Raw genomic sequence first — 15,957 nt, 5'->3', positions numbered from 1 at the left:
CCTGTATCTGGGACACTCTAACCCCTCTCTCACACACCTGTATCTGGGACACTCTAACCCCTCTCTCACACGCTTGTATCTGCGACACTCTAACCACCCTCTCTCACACCCCTGTATCTGGGACACTCTAACCCCTCTCTCACACTCCAGTATCTGTGTCACTCTAACCCCTCTCTCACACTCCTGTATAGGGGACACTCTAACCCCTCTCTCACACTCCTGCATCTGGGACACTCTAACCCCTCTCTCACACTCCTGTATCTGGGACACTCTAACCCCTCTCTCACACTCCTGTATCTGGGACATTCTAACCACTCTCCCACACTCCTGTATCTGGGACACTCTAACCCCTCTCTCACACTCCTGTATCTGGGACACTCTCACCCCTCTCTCACACTCCTGTATCTGGGACACTCTATCCCCTGTCTCACACTCCTGTATCTGGGACACTCTAACCCCTCTCTCACACTCCTGTATCTGGGACACTCCAACCCCTCTCTCACACTCCTGTATCTGGGACACTCTATCCCGTCTCGCACTTCTGTATCTGGGAGACTCTAACCCCTCTCTCACACGCTTGTATCTGCGACACTCTAACCACCCTCTCTCTCACTCCTGTATCTGGGACACACTAACCCCTCTCTCACACTCCTGTATCTGGTACACTCCAACCCCTGTCTCACACTTCTGTATCTGGGACACTCTAACCCTGTCTCACACCACTGTATCTGGGACACTCTAACCCTCTCTCACACTCCTGTATCTGGGACACTCTATCCCCTGTCTCACACTCCTGTATCTGTGACACTCTAACCCCTCTCTCACACTCCTGTATCTGGGACACACTAACCCATCCCTCACACTCCTGTATCTGGGACACTCTCACCCCTCTCACACTCTCCTGTATCTGGAACACTCTAACCCCTCTCTCACACTCCTGTATCTGCGACACTCTAACCCCCTCTCTCACCCTCCTGTATCTGAGACACTCTAACCCCTCTCTCACACTCCTGTGTCTGGGTCACTCTAACCCCTCTCTCACCCTCCTGTATCTGGGACACTCTAACCTCTCTCTCACTCCAGTATCTGGGTCACTCTAGCCCCTCCCTCACACTCCTGTATCTGGGACACTCTACCCCCTCTCTCACACTCCTGTGTCTGCGACACTGTAAACCCTCTCTCACCCTCCTGTATCTGAGACACTCTAACCCCTCTCTCACACTCCTGTATCTGTGACACTCTAACCCCTCTCTCACACTCCTGTATCTGAGACACTCTAAACCCTCTCTCACACTCCTGTATCTGGGATACTCTAACCCCTCTCTCACACTCCTGTATCTGGGATACTCTAACCCCTCTCTCACACTCCTGTATCTGGGACACTCTATCCCGTCTCACACTTCTGTATCTGGGACACTCTAACCGCTCTCTCACACTTCAATATCTGGGACACTCTAACCCGTCTCTCACCCTCCTGTATCTGGGACACTCTAACCCCTCTCACACACTCCTGTATCTGGGACACACTAACCCCTCTCTCACACTTCAATATCTGGGACACTCTAACCCGTCTCTCACCCTCCTGTATCTGGGACACTCTATCCCCTCTCTCACACTCCTGTATCTGGGACACTCTAACACTCTCTCACACTCCTGTATCTGGGACACTCTAACCCCTCTCTCACACTCCTGTATCTGGGACACTCTAACCCCTCTCTCACACTCCTGTATCTGGGACACTCTAACCCCTCTCTCACACTCCTGTGTACCATTTATTTCTCCAGCACTATTTCTCAACTAATAATCATTTCTTTATCTTTCTACTTCTCATTCGACCTTTGGTTCCCCACTACAGCCTGAATGTCTTTTGTATCTTATTCCGTGAAACAGATACAATGTATTTGTTTAATCTTTGTGCCGTTTCCTTATTCTCCATTAAAATTTCTCCTGCCTTTGTTTGTAAGGGGCCCACATTTATTTTCACTAATCTTTTCCTGTTTATCTGTCGATAGAACTTTTAAAAACTGTTTTTATGTCTCCTTGAGAAGGTGGTGGTGAGCTGCCTTCTTCAAGTGCTGCAGTCCGTGTGGTGAAGGCACTCCCCCATTTGATACTAATATGTTCTCCCTTTGCACTTCCTAAACTCTAAGCAGTCGCATTCTACACATTTCCTTGTCCCTGTCTCACATTCAGTGGTAATAAAGATTAATTGCAGCATTCCCCAATCTAACATTTTCTTTCCCAGTGCTTCAAAATTGTGGGATACCTTCCCTCCTTCAGTTGGCTCCCCTCTTCCAATCTCCAGGCTTTGGCAAACCAAGCATCACGTAACCATCTACATCTTGCCCTGCCCCCTAGGTTTCTCAGTATGCTATGAGTTGTTGAAGTTTGAGATTGGAACATCGGTCGGGAATTTGAGGAATGGTGAGGATCCCTCTCGCGCACCCTCTCAGAGTCCACCCGTCCACCTTAAACATGCTCGAGCTTTGAGGCTCACTGTTTAGCTGTGTTATTTCCACTCACTCTGTGGAAGGGAACCCAGGAGCTGACATGGGGCTGACTTCCTTCGCTTTCTGCAGGGCATGCTTCTGGTTGATGGCCTCCTCCTCTTCTTGTTCCTCCTAGAACAGAATTGGAACACAGTGATTTTTTCCAGCATTTTCCCATGTGATCAGGCCTTCAAAACCCCTTTGAATCCCAGGGCCACATCATGGTTCTTTACATTCATGGCCCACACAGCAATGTTCAATCAGAAAGAAAGAACTTGCAGTTATATAGCACCGGTCATGACTGCAGGACATCCCAAAGCTCTTTCCAGCTAATGAGGTAATTTTGAAGTGTAGTCACTGCTGTAATGAAGGAAATGTGGCAGCCAAATTGGGCACAGCAAACTCCCACAAATAATAATGTGATAATGACCAGAAAATATGTTTTTGTGATGGTTGAGGGATAAATATTGGCCAGGACACCGGGGAGGACATATTCAATATTGGAAGCTGTTCTTCCACATGAAAGGTCAGAGGGGGCCTCCGTTAAACATCTCATCTGCAAGGCGGTACCTTTGACAGTGCAGCACACTCTTAGGACAGCCCCTCCGACAGTGCAGCACTCCCTCAGTACTGCCCCTACAACAGTACAGCTCTCCCTCAGTACTGCTCGGCCGACAGTGCAGCGCTCCCTCAGTACTGCTCGGCCGACAGTGCAGCGCTCCCTCAGTACTGCTCGGCCAACAGTGCAGCGCTCCCTCAGTACTGCACTGGGAGTGTTAGCTGAGATTATGTGCTTAGGTCTCTGGACTGGGACTCAAAACCACAACCTCCTGACTAATGTCTTAAGCCTTAAGTCCTCCGAGTCTGAATTATATGGAATCTATACAATGAACCCAGTTGGTGCTGTATGGAATCTGTAGAGTGTCCCCAGTCTCTACTGTATGGAATCTGTAGATTGTCCCCAGTCTTTACTCTATGGAATCTGTACAGTGTCCCCAGTCTGTACTCTATGGAATCTGTAGATTGTCCCCAGTCTGTACTCTATGGAATCGGCACAGTGTCCCCAGTCTGTACTCTATGGAATCTGTAGATTGTCCCCAGTCTGTACTCTATGGAATCTGTACAGTGTCCCCAGTCTGTACTCTATGGAATCTGTAGATTGTCCCCAGTCTGTACTCTATGGAATCGGCACAGTGTCCCCAGTCTGTACTCTATGGAATCTGTAGATTGTCCCCAGTCTTTACTCTATGGAATCTGTAGATTGTCCCCAGTCTTTACTCTATGGAATCTGTACAGTGTCCCCAGTCTGTACTGTATGGAATCTGTAGATTGTCCCCAGTCTTTACTCTATGGAATCTGTAGATTGTCCCCAGTCTGTACTCTATGGAATCTGTAGAGTGTCCCCAGTCTGTACTGTATGGAATCTGTAGATTGTCCCCAGTCTTTCCTCTATGGAATCTGTAGATTGTCCCCAGTCTGTACTCTATGGAATCGGCACAGTGTCCCCAGTCTGTACTGTATGGAATCTGTAGATTGTCCCCAGTCTTTACTCTATGGAATCTGTACAGTGTCCCCAGTCTGTACTCTATGGAATCTGTAGATTGTCCCCAGTCTTTACTCTATGGAATCTGTAGAGTGTCCCCAGTCTGTACTGTATGGAATCTGTAGATTGTCCCCAGTCTTTACTCTATGGAATCTGTAGATTGTCCCCAGTCTGTACTCTATGGAATCTGTAGAGTGTCCCCAGTCTGTACTGTATGGAATCTGTAGATTGTCCCCAGTCTTTACTCTATGGAATCTGTACAGTGTCCCCAGTCTGTATTCTATGGAATCTGTAGATTGTCCCCAGTCTTTACTCTATGGAATCTGTACAGTGTCCCCAGTCTGTACTCTATGGAATCTGTAGATTGTCCCCAGTCTTTACTCTATGGAATCTGTACAATGTCCCCAGTCTGTACTCTATGGAATCTGTAGATTGTCCCCAGTCTTTATTCTATGGAATCTGTAGATTGTCCCCAGTCTTTACTCTATGGAATCTGTACAGTGTCCCCAGTCTGTACTCTATGGAATCTGTACAGTGTCCCTAGTCTGTACTCTATGGAACCTGTAGAGTGTCTTCAGTCTGTACTGTATGGAATCTGTACAGTGTCACGAGTCTGTACTGTATGGAATCTGTACAGTGTCCCCAGTCTGTATGGTATGGAATTTGAAGTGACCCCAGTCTGTACTGTATGGAATCTGTAGAGTGTCCCCAGTCTGTACTCTATGGAATCTATACAGTGTTCCCAGTCTGTACTCTATGGAATCTATACAGTGTCCCCAGTCTGTACTGTATGGAATCAGTACAGTTTGACCAGTCTGTACTGTGTAGAACCTGTACATTGTCCCCAGTCTATACTCTATAGAATCTGTACAATGTGCCCAGTCTGTTCAGTATGCAATCTGTAAAGTGTTCCCAGTCTGTACTGTATGGAATTTGGTACATGTTGCCCCAGTCTGTGCTGTATGGCATCTGTAGAGTGCACAAGTCTCTACTGTATAGAATCTGTACAGTGTAGCCAGTGTGTACCCTATGGAATCTATACAGTGTCCCCATTCTGTACTGTATGGAATAAGTACAATATCCGCAGTCTATACTCTATAGCATCTGTGGATTGTCCCCAGTCTGTTGTATGGAATCTGAACAGTGTCCCTCGTCTGTACAGTATGGAATCGGTACATTGTCCCCAGTCTATACTCTATAGCATCTGTGGATTGTCCCCAGTCTGTTGTATGGAATCTGAACAGTGTCCCTCGTCTGTACAGTATGGAATCGGTACATTGTCCCCAGTCTATACTGTATGGAATCTGTACATTGTCCCCAGTCTATACTGTATGGAATCGGTACATTGTCCCCAGTCTATACAGTATGGAATCGGTACATTGTCCCCAGTCTATACTGTATGGAATCGGTACATTGTCCCCAGTCTATACAGTATGGAATCGGTACATTGTCCCCAGTCTATACAGTATGGAATCGGTACATTGTCCCCAGTCTATACTGTATGGAATCGGTACATTGTCCCCAGTCTATACAGTATGGAATCGGTACATTGTCCCCAGTCTGTACAGTATGGAATCGGTACATTGTCCCCAGTCTATACTGTATGGAATCGGTACATTGTCCCCAGTCTATACTGTATGGAATCGGTACATTGTCCCCAGTCTATACTGTATGGAATCGGTACATTGTCCCCAGTCTATACAGTATGGAATCGGTACATTGTCCCCAGTCTATACTGTATGGAATCGGTACATTGTCCCCAGTCTATACAGTATGGAATCGGTACATTGTCCCCAGTCTGTACAGTATGGAATCGGTACATTGTCCCCAGTCTATACTGTATGGAATCGGTACATTGTCCCCAGTCTATACTGTATGGAATCGGTACATTGTCCCCAGTCTATACTGTATGGAATCGGTACATTGTCCCCAGTCTATACTGTATGGAATCGGTACATTGTCCCCAGTCTGTACAGTATGGAATCGGTACATTGTCCCCAGTCTATACAGTATGGAATCTGTACATTGTCCCCAGTCTATACTGTATGGAATCTGTACATTGTCCCCAGTCTATACTGTATGGAATCGGTACATTGTCCCCAGTCTATACAGTATGGAATCGGTACATTGTCCCCAGTCTATACAGTATGGAATCTGTACATTGTCCCCAGTCTATACTGTATGGAATCGGTACATTGTCCCCAGTCTATACTGTATGGAATCTGTACATTGTCCCCAGTCTATACTGTATGGAATCGGTACATTGTCCCCAGTCTATACAGTATGGAATCGGTACATTGTCCCCAGTCTATACTGTATGGAATCGGTACATTGTCCCCAGTCTATACAGTATGGAATCGGTACATTGTCCCCAGTCTGTACAGTATGGAATCGGTACATTGTCCCCAGTCTATACTGTATGGAATCGGTACATTGTCCCCAGTCTATACTGTATGGAATCGGTACATTGTCCCCAGTCTATACTGTATGGAATCGGTACATTGTCCCCAGTCTATACTGTATGGAATCGGTACATTGTCCCCAGTCTGTACAGTATGGAATCGGTACATTGTCCCCAGTCTATACAGTATGGAATCGGTACATTGTCCCCAGTCTGTACAGTATGGAATCGGTACATTGTCCCCAGTCTGTACAGTATGGAATCGGTACATTGTCCCCAGTCTATACAGTATGGAATCGGTACATTGTCCCCAGTCTATACTGTATGGAATCTGTACATTGTCCCCAGTCTATACTGTATGGAATCGGTACATTGTCCCCAGTCTATACAGTATGGAATCGGTACATTGTCCCCAGTCTATACAGTATGGAATCTGTACATTGTCCCCAGTCTATACAGTATGGAATCTGTACATTGTCCCCAGTCTATACAGTATGGAATCGGTACATTGTCCCCAGTCTATACAGTATGGAATCTGTACATTGTCCCCAGTCTATACTGTATGGAATCGGTACATTGTCCCCAGTCTATACTGTATGGAATCGGTACATTGTCCCCAGTCTATACAGTATGGAATCGGTACATTGTCCCCAGTCTATACTGTATGGAATCTGTACATTGTCCCCAGTCTATACTGTATGGAATCTGTACATTGTCCCCAGTCTATACTGTATGGAATCTGTACATTGTCCCCAGTCTATACTGTATGGAATCGGTACATTGTCCCCAGTCTATACAGTATGGAATCGGTACATTGTCCCCAGTCTATACTGTATGGAATCGGTACATTGTCCCCAGTCTATACTGTATGGAATCGGTACATTGTCCCCAGTCTATACAGTATGGAATCGGTACATTGTCCCCAGTCTATACAGTATGGAATCGGTACATTGTCCCCAGTCTATACAGTATGGAATCGGTACATTGTCCCCAATCTATACTGTATGGAATCGGTACATTGTCCCCAGTCTATACTGTATGGAATCTGTACATTGTCCCCAGTCTATACTGTATGGAATCGGTACATTGTCCCTAGTCTGTACTGTATGGAATCTGTACATTGTCCCCAGTCTATACTGTATGGAATCGGTACATTGTCCCCAGTCTATACTGTATGGAATCGGTACATTGTCCCCAGTCTATACTGTATGGAATCGGTACATTGTCCCCAGTCTATACAGTATGGAATCGGTACATTGTCCCCAGTCTATACTGTATGGAATCGGTACATTGTCCCCAGTCTGTACAGTATGGAATCGGTACATTCTCCCCAGTCTATACAGTATGGAATCGGTACATTGTCCCCAGTCTATACAGTATGGAATCTGTTCAGTGACCCAATCTGTACTGTATGATATCTGGACAGTGTAACAAATCTGTACTCTATGGAAGCTTTAGAGAGTACCCAGTCTTTACTCTATGGAATCTGTACATTGTCCCCAGTCAATACTCTATGTAATCTGTAGAGTGTCCCCAGTCTGTAGTGTATGGAATCTGTACATTGTCCCCAGTCTGTACTGTATGGAATCTGTACATTGTCCCAAGTCTGTACACTGTGGAATCTGTACAGTGTTCACAGTCTGTACTCTCTGGAATCTGTACATTGTCCCCAGTCTGCATTCTATGGAAGCTGAAAAATGTCTCCAGTCTGCACTGTAGGTAATCTGCAGTGTCCCCTGTCTGTATTGTATGGAATCTGTACAGGTTCCCCAGTCTGTACTGTATGGAATCTGTAGAGTGTACCAAGTGTCTACTATATGGAATCTGTACAGTGTCGCCAGTCTGTACACTATAGAATCTGTACAGTGCCCCCAGTCTATACTATGTGGAATCTGTACACTGTCGCCAGTCTGAACAGTATGGAATCTGATCAGTGAACCAGTCTGTACTGTATGGAATCGGCACAGTGTCACCAATCTGTACTCTACGGAATCTGTAAATCGTCCCCAGTCTGTATTCTTTGGAAGCTGTACAATGTCTCCAGTCTGCACTGTAGGTAATCTGTAGTGTCCCCTGTCTGTACTGGATGGAATCTGTACAGCGTCCCCAGTCTGTACTGTATGGAATCTGTAGAGTGTCCCCAGGCTGTACTGTGTGGAATTTGTAGAGTTTCCCCAGTCTGTAATGTATGGACTCTGTACAATGTCCCCAGTCTGTACTCTATGGAATCTGTACAGTGTCCCCAGTCTGTACTGTATGGAATCTGTAGATTGTCCCCAGTCTATACTCTATGGAATCTGTACAACGATCCTAGTCGGTAATGTGTACAATATACCCAGTCTGTTCAGTATGGAATCTGTAAAGTGTCTCCAGTCTGTACTCTATGGAATTGGTACATGTTTCCCCAGTCTGTACTGTATGGAATCTGAAGAGTATCCCGTCTGTACTGTATGGAATATGTACAATATCCGCAGGCAATACTCTATAGAATCTGTGGATTGTCCCAACTCTGTACATTGTGGAATCTGTACAGTGTCCCCAGTCTGTACTGTATGGAATCTGTACATTGTCCCCAGTCTGTACTGTATGGAATCTGTACATTGTCCCCAGTCTGTATTCTATGGAATCTGTACAGTGCCCCCAGTCTATACTATGTGGAATCTGTACATTGTCCCCAGTCTGTATTCTATGGAATCTGTACAGTGTCCCCAGTCTGTACTGTATGGAATCTGTACAGTGTCTCCAATCTGTAATCTATGGAATCTGTACATTGTCCCCAGTCTGTATTCTATGGAACCTGTACCATGTCCCCAGCCTGCACTGTATGGAATCTGTAGAGTGTCCCCAGTCTGTGCTGTATGGAATCTGTTCAGTGACCCAGTCTGTACTGTATGGAATCTGTACAGTGTCACCAATCTGTACTCTATGGAGTCTGTGGAGAGTCCCCAGTCTGTACTCTTCGGAATCTGTACAGTGTTCCCAGTTTTTATTCCATGGAATCTGTACAGTGTCCCCAGTCTGTACTGTATGGAATCTGTACATTGTCCCAAGTCTGTACATTGTGGAATCTGTAGATTGTCCCCAGTCTGTACTGTATGGAATCTGTACAGTGTCACCAGTCTGAACTGTATAGAATCTGTACATTGTCCACAGTCTGTACTCTATGGAATCTGCACAATGATCCCAGTCGGTAATGTATGGAATATGTGCAATGTCCCCAGTCCGTACTCTATGGAATCGGTAGATTGTCCCGTCTGTATTCTATACAACCTGTACCATGTCCCCAGCCTGCACTGTATGGAATCTGTATAGTGTTCCCCAGTATGTACTGTATGGAATCGGTACATGTTTCCCCAGTCTGTACTGTATGGAATCTGTAGAGTGCACCAAGTCTTTACTGTATAGAATCTGTGGAGTGTAGCCAGTGTGTACACTATGGAATCTATACAGTGTCCCCAGTCTGTACTGTGTGGAATCTGTGCAGTATCTCCAGTCCGTACTGTATGGAATCTGTACAGTGTCCCCAGTCTGTATGGTATGGAAACTGTAGAGTGTCCCCAGTCTGTACTCAATGGAACCGGTATTGTGTCACCAGCCTACACTGTATGGAATCTGTAGAGTGTCCCCAGTCTGTACTGTATGGTATCTGTACAGAGTCCCCAGACTGTACTCTATGGAATCTGTACAATGAACCCAGTCGGTACTGTATGGAATATGTACAGTGTCCCCAGTCTGTACAGTATGGAATCTGTACAGTGTACCCAGTCTGAACTCAATGGAATCTATAGATTGTCCCCAGTCTGTATTCCATGGAACCTGTACCGTGACACCAGTCTGTACTCAATGGAACCGGTATTGTGTCACCAGCCTACACTGTATGGAATCTGTAGAGTGTCCCCAGTCTGTACTGTATGGTATCTGTAGAGTCTCCCCAGACTGTACTGTATGGAATCTGTAGAGTGTACCAAGTCAGTACTGTATGGATTCTGTACAGTGTCGCCAGTCTGTACACTATGGAATCTGTAAAGCGTCCCCAGTCTGCACTGTATGGAATCTGTACAGTTTCCCCAGACTCTACTGTATGGAATGTGTAGAGTGTACCAGTCAGTACTGTATGGATTCCGTACAGTGTCACCAGTCTGTACACTATGGAATCGGTACAGTGTCCCCAGTCTGTTCTATGGCATCTATACATTGTCCCCAGGCCGTACTGTATGGAATCTGTACAGTGTCCCCAGTCTGTATTCTATGGAACCAGTACTGTGCCACGAGCCTGCACTGTATGGAATCTGTAGAGTGACCCCTCGGTACTGCATGGAATATGTACAGTGTTCCCAGTCTGTACAGTATGGAATCTGTACAGTCTCCCCAGTCTGTACTGTATGGAATCTGTACAGTTTCCCCAGTCTGTACTGTATGAAATCTGTAGATTGTCCCCAGTCTGTACTCTATGGAATCTCTACAATGATCCCAGTCAGTACTGTATGGAATATCTACAATGTCCCCAGTCACTACAGTATGGAATCTGTACATTGTCCCCAACCTGTATTCTATGGATGCTGTACCATGTCCCCAGTCTGCATGGAGGTAATCTATAGAGTATCCCCTGTCTGTACTGCATTGAGTCTGTGCAGCGTCCCCAGTCTGTACTGTATGGAATCTGTAGAGTGTCCCCAGTCTGTACTGTATGGACTCTGTACATTGTCTCCAGTCTGCACGGTATGGAATCTGTACAGTGTCCCCAGTCTGTATTCTATGGAACCGGTACTGTGTCATCAGCCTACACTGTATGGAATCTGTAGTGTCCCCAGTCTGTACTGTATAGTATCTGTACAGAGTCCCCAGACTGTACTCTATTGAATCTGTACAATGAACCCAGTCGATACTGTATGGAAAATGTACAGTGTCCCCAGTCTGTACAGCGGCTGGACCTGGGGGAGAGCAGCGACCGGCGAGGTATAAAAGCGGCGGCAGCAGCGAGGCTTACCAACTCAGCAGCGGGGAGAGAGGTAAAATGTAATCAGAGTGTGACATCACCAGGGAGCAGGTAAGTGATTGGTTGGTGAGTATTTCTCTATTTTTTAAACTTTAACTCTGGTTTATAGTTGCTAAGGTCTTTCTGGTGTAGCGGGGACTGTTGGTAAACCATACAAGCGCCCTAGTGTATATCTTTAATTGGTGGTATTGAATTAATTTAAATTAATTAAAGGGTAAGTCATGTCAGGACAGCCCAGCCCCGTGTTATGCTTCTCTTGCTCTATGTGGGAATTCAGGGACACTGCCTGTGTCCCTGATGACCATGTGTGCCAGAAATGTATCCAGCTGCAGCTACTAGTAGACCGCATTGCGGCGCTGGAGCTGTGGGTGGATGGATGAGTTTTGGAGCATTCACGATGCTAAGAGCGTCGTGAGTAACACGTTTAGTGAGTTGATCACACCGCAGGTAAGGGCTGCACAGGCAGAAGGGAAATGGGTGACCATCAGGCGGAGCAGTAGAAGCAGGCAGGTAGTGCAGGGGTCCCCTCTGGACATCCCCCTCTCAAACAGGTATACCGATTTGGATACTGTTGAGGGGGATGACTTACCAGAGGAAGGCAGCAGCAGCCGCCAACTTCTTGGCACCAGGGGTGCTTCTGCTGCTCAGGAAGGGAGGAAAAAGAGTGGGAGAGCAATAGTGGTAGGGGATTCTATCGTAAGGGGAACAGATAGGCGTTTCTGTGGCCGTAGACGTGACTCCAGGATGGTTTGTTGCCTCCCTGGTGCCAGGGTCAAGGATGTCACTGAACAGCTGCAGGGCATTCTGAAGGGGGAGGGTGAACAGTCAGAGGTCGTGGTTCACATTGGGACCAATGACATGGGTAGGAAGAGGGATGAGGTCCTGCAGCAAGAATTTAGGGAGCTAGGTAGCAGACTAAAGAGCAGGACCTCAAAGGTTGTAATCTCTGGATTACTCCCGGTGCCACGTGCTAGTGAGTATAGGAATAGGAGGATAGAACAGATGAATGTGTGGCTAAAGATTTGGTGCAGGAGGGAGGGCTTTAGTTTCCTAGATCACTGGGCCTGTTTCCGGGGAAGGTGGGACTTGTACAAGTCGGACGGGTTGCACCTGAACCAGAACGGGACAAATATCCTTGCAGGGAGGTTTGCTAGCACTGTTCGGGGGGGTTTAAACTAACTTGGCAGGGGGAATGGGATACAGAGTAGAGCTATAATAGGGGGTGATGTACAGCCAAATATAGAGGAAAAAATAAGTCAGACTGGAAGGCAGAGCAAATATGTAACGGCACAAGGGAGTAGGGCAAGGCTAAATGGCATTTATTTTAATGCAAGGAGTCTTACGAATAAGGTGGATGAACTGAAGTTGTTGATGAACACATGGGAGTATGATATTGTTGCTATCACGGAGACATGGTTGAGGGAGGGGCAAGACTGGCAGCTCAATATTCCGGGGTAGAGAATCTTCAGGCGAGACGGGGGGGGGGGGGTAAAAGGAGGGGGTGTTGCAATATTAATTAAGGAGACAATTACTGCTGTTAGGAGGGATGATATATTAACAGGTTCCTCTAATGAGGCCATATGGGTTGAACTTAAAAACAAAAAGGGGGCAAGCACTTTGCTGGGAGTGTACAAAAGGCCCCCAAACAGCCAGGGGGAGATAGAGGAACAGATATGTAGGCAAATCTCAGAGAAGTGTGCAAATAATAGGGTAATTATAGTGGGGGATTTCAACTTCCCCAATATTAACTGGGATAGTCAGAGTGTGAAAGGCTTAGAGGGTGCAGAATTCTTAAAGTGCATCCAGGAGAGCTTTTTGAGCCAGCATGTATAAAGTCCTACAAGAGAGGGGGCGGTACTGGACCTAATTCTAGGGAATGTAGCCGGGCAAGTGGTAGAAGTGTTAGTAGGTGAGCACTTTGGTGACAGTGACCATAATTCGGTGAGATTTAAGGTAGTCATGGAAAAGGACAAGGATGGACCGGAAATAAAGGTTCTAAATTAGGGGAAGGCCGATTTTAATATGATAAGGCAGGATCTGGCCAATGTGGACTGGGATCAGCTACTTGAAGGAAAATCCACATCGGAGCAATGGGAGTCTTTCAGAAAGGAAATTGAGAGAGTACAATGGCAACATGTTCCCATAAAGGTCAAGGGTGGGACCAACAAGCCCAGGGAACCTTGGATGTCAAGGGATATACGAGAATGGATTAGGAAAAAAAAGGGGGCTTTTGGCAGATACAAAGGACTAAAGACAGAGGAAGCCCTAGAGGAGTAAAAAAAGTGCAGGGGGATACTTAAAAAAGAAATTAGGAGAGCGAGGAGGGGCCATGAAATAACACTGGCGAGCAAAATAAAGGAAAATCCTAAGGTGTTTTATAAGTATATTAAGGGCAAGAGGATAACTAGGGAAAGAGTAGGGCCCATTTGGGACCAAAGTGGCAAATTGTGTGTAGAGCCAGAGGATGTAGGTGGGGTTTTAAATGAATTTTTTGCATCTGTGTTCACTATGGAGAAGGACGATGTGGACATAGAAATCGGGCAGGGGGACTGTGATATACTTGAACATATTAGCATCGAGATGGAGGAGGTACTAGCGGTTTTAGCAGGCTTAAAAGTGGATAAATCCCCAGGCCCGGACGAGATGTATCCCAGGCTACTATGTGAGGCAAAGGAGGAGATTGCAGGGGCTCTGACACAAATTTTCAGAACAGGGGATGTGCCAGAGGGCTGGAGAACAGCTAACATAGTACCATTATTCAAGAAGGGTAGTAGGGATAAACCAGAGAATTACAGGCCAGTGAGCCTAACATCAGTAGTAGGGAAATTATTGGAAAAAATTCTGAGGGACAGAATTGGTCTCCACTTGGAGAGGCAGGGATTAATTAGGGATAGCCAGCATGGCTTTGTCAAGGGAATATCATGTCTGACCAATTTGATTGAATTTTTGAGGGGGTGACTAGGTGTGTGGATGAGGGTAGTGCAGTGGATGTGGTTTACATGGATTTCAGTAAGGCTTTTGATAAAGTCCCGCATAGGAGACTGGTCAGGAAGGTAAGAGCCCATGGGATCCAGGGTGCCTTGGCACATTGGATCCAAAACTGGCTTAGTGGCAGAAGGTAGAGGGTGATGGTGGAAGGTTGTTTTTGTGACTGGAAGCCTGTGTCCAGTGGGGTATCGCAGGGATCGGTGCTGGGTCCCTTGCTGTTTGTTGTAATGTATGTACCTTTAAGGAGAGAACTACTTTTTACAGCTCCTGTATACTGTAGTACCGGCAGTGACCACACCTGTATATAAACCCTGAGTAGTGATCTGTACAGTTAGTTCTAGAGTAACCCTCATTCAGTAAACACCTGTTGAATCGTTACCTGAAGCCTGTTGTCTGATTATTGAAGGACACAACATTAAGATACACGGATATAACAGTGGCGACGAGCAAGTTCGAACCGACCTGCAACTCTGCATCACCTCCCAGGGATTCGCTCCTGGAGAACAGTGGAAGAAGGTCGAGTCCAGAAGCACGGGCGTCGACCACGGGCAACCGCCCAGTCATCCATCGGAGATTTGAGCATCGCAGGGGAGGCTGTCAAGAGCCAGGCTTGGCTTTCCAGTCACGGTGGTCCAGCGAAACGGGCTGGCAACAGGTACTGCGCAGACCCTTCCCGGACAGCGACGGGCTAGAGCCCGACCGAGCGGCACAGAAAAAGGCCGAGCAGCGTCGACAGGGGAGAGAGAGAGGGCAGAGCGCACAGGGCGCAGCCGGTGTTCAGGACCAAGCAGCGTCAACGGGGGAGAGAGGCGAGAGAGAGCAGAGCGCAGCCGGTGTTCAAGGGCCGAGCAGCGTCAACGGGGGAGAGAGGCGTGCAGGAAAACGCGAGGCGCTGCCATTGCCACGAGGACCGCAGAGAGCGGCGTTGGCAGCAGCGCAGGAGCAGCGCACGAAACCCACAGGGCGTTGCCATTTGCCACGAGGACCGCCGAGAGCGGCGTTGGCAGCAGCGTGGGAGACGCCATTTTAAGCCGCAGCGGGGAAGAAAGGAAAGCGCGGGAGATGCCATTTTAAGCCAGTCTAACCACACCCAAAAATGCCGAAGAGTGGCAGTATCACAGCGTTCGACAATGAAGTCGAAGATTGGACGACATATGTTGAACGCATAGAAGTATACTGCAAGGCGAATGAAGTGCCAGATGACAAGAAAGCGCTGGTATTGTTGAATTCAATGGGTGCAAAAACGTATGGCTTACTACGAAGCCCAGTAACCCCAGAGAAGCCAGCAGAAAAGGATTTTGAAAACATAGTGTCAATCCTACAGGACCACTTAAACCCCACACTGCTGCTGATAGCAGAAAGATTTAAGTTTCACAAAAGGAACCAGCATAAAGATTAAAGTAATGCTGAGTACTTAACGGAACTGCGCAAGCTATCGAAACACTGCCAGTTTGGAACGGGACTAGCAGATACTTTAAGGGACAAGTTTGTGTGTGGGCTTCAAAGTGAAGGAACCCAGAAACGGCTTCTATCAGAAAAG

At 46.9% G+C, this 15,957-nt stretch overlaps 1 protein-coding gene across 1 annotated transcript in view; it reads right to left on the bottom strand.

Moving 5' to 3' along the window:
• Positions 1 to 15,957, bottom strand: part of LOC147121682 (putative voltage-dependent R-type calcium channel subunit alpha-1E) — a 1,254,166-nt gene that overhangs the window by 935,484 nt on the left and 302,725 nt on the right. The window contains exon 18 of the mRNA XM_085977984.1: positions 2,524 to 2,621. Coding sequence (XP_085834110.1) covers positions 2,524 to 2,621 — 98 coding nt within the window. The remainder of the gene's footprint in view (positions 1 to 2,523; positions 2,622 to 15,957) is intronic.

The sequence above is a fragment of the Somniosus microcephalus genome, chromosome 3 (assembly GCF_052327205.1).
Source record: "Somniosus microcephalus isolate GS21.2 chromosome 3, FLI_Smic_1.0, whole genome shotgun sequence".
NCBI classification, from domain to species: Eukaryota; Metazoa; Chordata; class Chondrichthyes; order Squaliformes; family Somniosidae; genus Somniosus; species Somniosus microcephalus.
Note: the sequence above shows the minus strand (reverse complement) of the source record. Positions and strands in the feature narration are given on the sequence as shown.